This window comes from Oculina patagonica, chromosome 6 (genome assembly GCF_052425735.1).
Source record: "Oculina patagonica isolate OP01 chromosome 6, crgOcupat, whole genome shotgun sequence".
Taxonomy (NCBI): Eukaryota; Metazoa; Cnidaria; class Anthozoa; order Scleractinia; family Oculinidae; genus Oculina; species Oculina patagonica.
The window spans coordinates 21,115,049-21,121,117 of record NC_135763.1 but is presented as its reverse complement, the minus strand read 5'-3'; the positions used below and the strand labels follow the sequence as shown (position 1 = coordinate 21,121,117).

The following is a 6,069-nucleotide window of genomic DNA, read 5'->3' as shown; positions in this document are numbered from 1 at the left end:
TTTGGTGATGATCATCCTAACCACCAATCAACTGCGGTGAAATAGAAGTATAAGCAGTTTGACATGTAAACTACAAAGAATGAAGTGGAAGGTGTGAGTACATGTATGAATCTAAGTGTAAGCATGAATGTAAGTCATACATAAGTATAATACGGATAAGTAGATACGAATATATCAGTATGTAGGCACAAGTATAAGAGTATGCCAGTATGTAAACACTAGTATGGAGGTACCAGTATGAGTATACGCGTTAAGTAAGAAGGGAACATGCAGAACGAGAAATGGATAAAGGTACATTAATCAGTGTTATAAGTGTAGAGGTGTATCAGGGACAAGAGTATCAAATAATATTCAAGTATTTCAAACGAAGTATTTAAGCTCAAAGGTGTACGAGGACATGATACTATATGCATATTACATATCATTATGGGTTGTATACTCATGCGTATCTTGAGGGAGTAGTACATCAGTATACAAGTGCACAAGTTTGCATAGTCTAAGAAAACTTGAGTATAAATCGACAAGGATAGAGAATACGTAAGAATATTGAAGGCATTGAAAAAATACATAACGATCCATAATTGTATCGGTATATTGACAAATAAGGATACGATTCCACATATGTGTATATGCAGTATTGAACATATGAGGGTGCGAGCAAATTGGTATATAACTGTACAAGCATGAAGAGATATAAGCAAAGCGTACATGCATACTAAAAGCAAAATCATCCCGGCGGCCGGAAACTGCGCCCTGCAGTCGCGCGGATTTCGAAAAAACATGTGATTGTCGCTACAGCGAAACAAACATTGTCTTGTCCAAACATCTGTAAAAAATGAAGAGTTTTGGCATTTTCCCACGAAAACCGCCATTTCCCCATCTCTGTTCCTTATTAATATACACCCCTCTCAGTCCGCCACCGATCTCGCAGAAATCGTTGTGTATACCGTATAAAATTGCGCGTGGGCTTCATTTTGATTGTAAATTTGTATGTCACCTCCGCTACAACCCCGGCGAAATCGTTGTGTATACCGTGATGCACTGCGCGTGGGCTTCATGTTGATTTATCTTGATCGTAAATTTATATGTCACCCCTGCCAACCCCGGCGAAATCGTTGTGTATACCGTATGAATTGCGCATGGGCTTCATGCTGACGTGATTTTGACTCCAAATTTATATGTCGCTCCCGCCAAACCCCGGCTGGACGGGGAACCCTTTCGTCACTTCGTGCTGGTCGGACGTTCGAAACCGTGGTGAAACGATGATTTTTGTATGCCGCGGGCGACTGCCGACGCTATGCGCTCATTTCATCACTTCCTGTGCACGCCGCTGTAGCGAAACGCACATCCTGACATTTTCGATGGCACGCCGCTGTAGCGAAACGCACATCTTGATTTAGCCGGATGAACCCTCTCGTAGGATCCGGTGGGTCGATCGCGCGAAACTGTGGCGAAACGCAAATCTTGAGCTCTTGGAATTGCTCCGCGCATTGGCCTGGGCGTGTGAACGTTTGTGTTTTGTATCTGCACGATGGCTCCGCGCATTGCATTTGCTATCACAAATCGTTTGAATATGGTCGTCCTAGCAAATTCTGCCTCGCGGATAGGGCGTTAGCCTTGGAAGCAGGAGGTCCTGGGCTCGATTCCCGGCTCCGACGTGGAGTGCTGTGTAGTACTTTGTAGTACAGTAGTCGTAGCGTGTGGTGCTGTGTAGTATGGAATAGTATTGTGTAGTACTTTGTGGTATTGTGTAGTACTTCTGTCTGTGTTTCTCTCTGTGTTTTCTGTCTGTGTGTTTCCGTTTTCTGTCTGTGTGTTTTCTGTCTGTGTTTTCTCTCTGTGTTTTCTGTCTGTGTTTTCTCTCTGTGTTTTCTGTCTGTGTTTTCTCTCTGTGTGTTTTCTGTGTATGTTTTCTGTCTGTGTTTTCTGTCTGTGTTTTCTGTCTGTGTTTTCTCTCTGTGTGTTTTCTGTGTGTGTTTTCTGTCTGTGTTTTCTGTCTGTGTTTTCCGTCTGTGTTTTCTGTGTGTTTTCTGTCTGTGTTTTCTCTCTGTGTTTTCTCTGTGTTTTCTGTCTGTGTTTTCTCTCTGTGTTTTCTGTCTGTGTTTTCTCTCTGTGTTTTCTGTCTGTGTTTCTTATCTGGCTTCTGCCCTTTTGCCGTACTACAAAAACGATACATCTCTTGGTGCTAAACTTTGATACCATTTTGCTGTGGTCAGGGCTTGCTGATCAGCTATTATTTGTAGTTAAAATACTATCAAAGGTCGGTGGTCAGCTTATTCGCAAGTTAACTTTAAGTTGCAAATATAAATATAAAGACGACTAACACGTTACTTTGGGCTTTCGGGATAGTCCGGCGTCTAGTTGTTTTGCGTGCGGCGGGTAGTGAACATCACATGTCGTCAACCAGACGCGTGTTTACGTATGTAGTGGGAGGGCGGGTGGGAATGAACGACACTCTGTTATTTTACGCTCGATATGAAGAAACTTGACCCCACCCCCACCCCCATGAGTTGCGTAGCATCAACCATGTGTCCAAGTGCAATGGACGAAAGCTGGCGATAGGAACGCGGCAAAAGAGAGGCCGATTGGAACAACAAGGCTGCTACTAAAGCACAGGTAAATGCTTAAACGAAAAAGTTCATTTGCCTCGGGGCACGTTTCGTTCATCCAAGGTCTCCAAAGAAGAGTGAACGAAGTCGAAGTCGGGAAGGGTGAACTAGAAGATGTGCACACCGCAGATTCAACATGAATGAAAACACCCATAAAGGCACGCCTCATCAATTGGCGAGCTTTTATGGTGCCTCTATTCTTCATAGTTTACCACTTTAGTTTTTGTGTGCTGCCGGTGACTGACTTACTTAATATAAGGCATGTTTAAGGTCGGTGCCTTCTTTTCTTAGTGCACACAAGTTCTGCTCATCACGGGATTTGGTCCGAGTTTGATTCCGGCGGGTAATAAGTTGGTGTTTGTTCTTGGTTGTCTTGTCTTTCCCCAAGGGTATTTTCTCAAAGTATTTTGGTTTCTCGACCTTCTAAAAAGCAAATTTTCAAGTTTTTTTCGATCTAAAGAGCTGATGTAGCTTTCCTCTCCAAGCAAAGTAAATTGTCATTTTGTTTCAATGGCTTACTTTAATAGCATTATCGATCTTATACCTAAAATGTCCTACTGTTAGATACCCATGAAGCTAAGGCTCGTAACTACGTTCCAGAAAGTACCAATGCTACCGACCCAGCCGTAGCTGAACCATCTGAAGCTGAAAATGACCCAGCTCAGAGTGAAGCTGAACCCACTGCTGAGGAAGCCAGCAATGACAAGGAAGATGACACCAAGGAAGATGATTCTGCCGCCGCTGATGAGAGCGATGATGATCTTGATGATGACAGCGTTGATGAGGATGATGAGGATGATGATGATGATGAGGATGATGATGATGATGAGGATGATGAGGATGATGGTGAAGATGAGGATGATGGTGATGATGATGATGATGGTGATGATGGTGATGATGAGGATGATGGTGATGATGGTGATGATGAGGATGATAGTGATGATGGTGATGACGAGGATGATAGTGATGATGGTGATGATGAGGATGATAGTGATGATGGTGATGATGAGGATGATGGTGATGATGAAGATGAAGGTGATGACGAAGAAGATGGTGATGATGAGTAGATGTTGGTTGATTGGTTAGAATCAGTGACTGATAAACTATTCTAATGCACAAAACAGTGTATGTGTATCATATTAATACCTTTTCTGTGTGGAAGATCTAAATCTCGTATAGTGCGCTGCAGTATGACTGTGTAAAACAATAAAGAAGTTCTAAAATACACTTGCCTTTACCTCGAACCTCTTCATTTCTCGTTTTTAATACTGTTTAATGAAGCCACCTCTCCCTAATCTGACAGGACCCGGTTGAATTGTCCAACGGAAAAAGCCCTATTCACGGGATAAATCTGGCTAAAGGGTAAATATTACCCTTTAACCAGATTTATCCCGTGAATAGCGATTTATCCGGTGGAAAGTGTTATGCACCTTTTGAAAAATGACTCTGTCATCGGTATTCCCTCAAAACTGTAAATTACATGTCGTATCAGTAAAGTTTCAGTTTTTTAAAAAAAATCCATTTTTAATTTCAAACAATTCCAGAAAATATGCGTATACCTTTCTGCCTGGTTTTATATGAAAATGTTTTCAAAAACGCGAGAAATGCTGTCTCAGAGAACCTTAGTTTTAAAAACGTTTTGGGAGAGAATACCCAATACCCTCTGTACAAGCTCGCTTTTGCGGCACTCACCACAACCTTACTCCCCCATCTGGCCACGAGCAGGTCCAGGTGTCTACCAGCGATCTATCGTCTAACATTAAGTATTAACATTAAGTATTTGTTCAAGTAAAACCAGATGCAAGGACGATCAGACAGCTATTATTTATTGCCCAATCTGATTTTGGTTAGACAAAACTAACCATCTTCAGGGTCTGCGAAAAGTTAAGTAAAAAATGAATGTAAATATCTGCCTTGTTTCAACAAAAGGTGCCCAGCCGGCTGACAAAAAGACCAGGGGGCTAGGTGGAGTGCCTAGTTGCCCCGGTGACAACCAAGCTGCCACAGGGCCGGGGGGGGGGGGTACTCAAAAAAGTTTTATACGGGGAGGCTCCGCCCCAAGTTCTAACCCCTTACCCTTTTTTATACCATTTTTGACAGAAATTGTACCCCTTTCGTATACCTTTAACTGAAAAAGGTACCCCTTTCATATACCTAAGAGCCATGGCGTGTGCTTAAAATAGGACGTTTTCTTGTCATTTTAATGTAGCGCTTAATAAATTAAAATGATACAGCCATAAATTGCGTCTGTTCAAAATATTTTAATAAAAGACCCTTTTAAATAGCCAAATGACAGATTTCCATACCCTTTCATATACTCAAACTCGTGAAATCCCTACCCTTTTATATACCTGAAGCCTGAAAAAGGTACCCCTTTCGGGCGGAGCCTCCCCGTATAGGCCATTATAGGGAGTACCCCCCGGGCCACAGGGCTGCAGCTGGCTGACAAACACAAGACAATCATCATTAAAATACCATGACCTTGCTGTGACTGGCAAAAAAACACTATGCCCCCCCTAGCAAGCAAGCAATTCAACCCCTGACCCTGGGCTCTCTAGGGCCGCTAGCTCTACCACTCAGCTACCCGGCAAAAACCTTCCAGGACGTTGCCCCCCTCAATTTTCAAGCACGGTTCGCGGAGTCCAACTTTTGTCAAATCAGTGTGGATGATATATATATATATATATATATGTGTAGACAACAAGTCGATAGACTGAAGACTTCATCTGCTATAAAAGTGCTCGATGGTAAAACCAGAGCTGTTACAACATAGAATAGTAGAGTCGGACTAATTCAAAACCATTTATTCGCTACTCTGAGTTTCATGCCTCATGCGAGGCAATCATCAGGCGACTGCCAGAAAATAATATCATCACAAGCATCCAACGCTTTCCATCTTCATAGAAAATTATAACTTTATCACAAATGAAGACATTTTTTTCATTTTTTTACCTATATTTCGACGCCTTATAGGCCTGAAGAAGACGCCTATAAGGCGTCGAAATATAGGTAAAAAAATGAAAAAAAATGTCTTCATTTGTGATATATATATATATATATATATATACACCCGTTTTCAGAAACGTTTTCATCTAGAGAGATATATATATAGGTAGATACTTTTGTTTGCATGCACGAGCGCGCTTGCGAATGTCACACTTTATACTGTTGTATGTGTGATGAGCATCACCTAAGTGAGGAAAACATCCTATTGTGTCTCACAGTAGTACGATTATAAAATATGATGACTTCTCGCGTATATGTGAGAAAAAAAAAATTTTTGTCATGTTTATCCGCCTTTCATATATAAAAGGGTGGAAGGTTAGCGTTTCAGAACCTGAACAAGTATCAGCGTGAAAATGTCGGACTACATGACCACGGTTAGGATATATAACGACGCTAGTGATAAGCGGACCTTCACTCGCCAAATGGTCCAAGACTTCGACGAGTGCGTGGATGC

The 6,069-nt window shown here is 41.9% G+C and overlaps 1 protein-coding gene across 2 annotated transcripts in view; it reads left to right on the top strand.

Annotated features, from left to right (window-relative positions):
- The window catches only part of LOC144655937 (uncharacterized), a 39,218-nt gene extending 35,382 nt beyond the window's left edge, over positions 1 to 3,836 (top strand). The window contains exon 3 of one of the 2 annotated variants that reach the window (XM_078516124.1): positions 3,210 to 3,836. In XM_078516124.1, coding sequence (XP_078372250.1) covers positions 3,210 to 3,676 — 467 coding nt within the window. In that variant the 3' untranslated portion in view covers positions 3,677 to 3,836. Of the gene's footprint in view, positions 1 to 3,173 lie in introns of both variants that reach the window. The other variant, XM_078516123.1, reaches the window with a different exon arrangement.
- Positions 3,837 to 6,069: the final 2,233 nt, after the last annotated feature.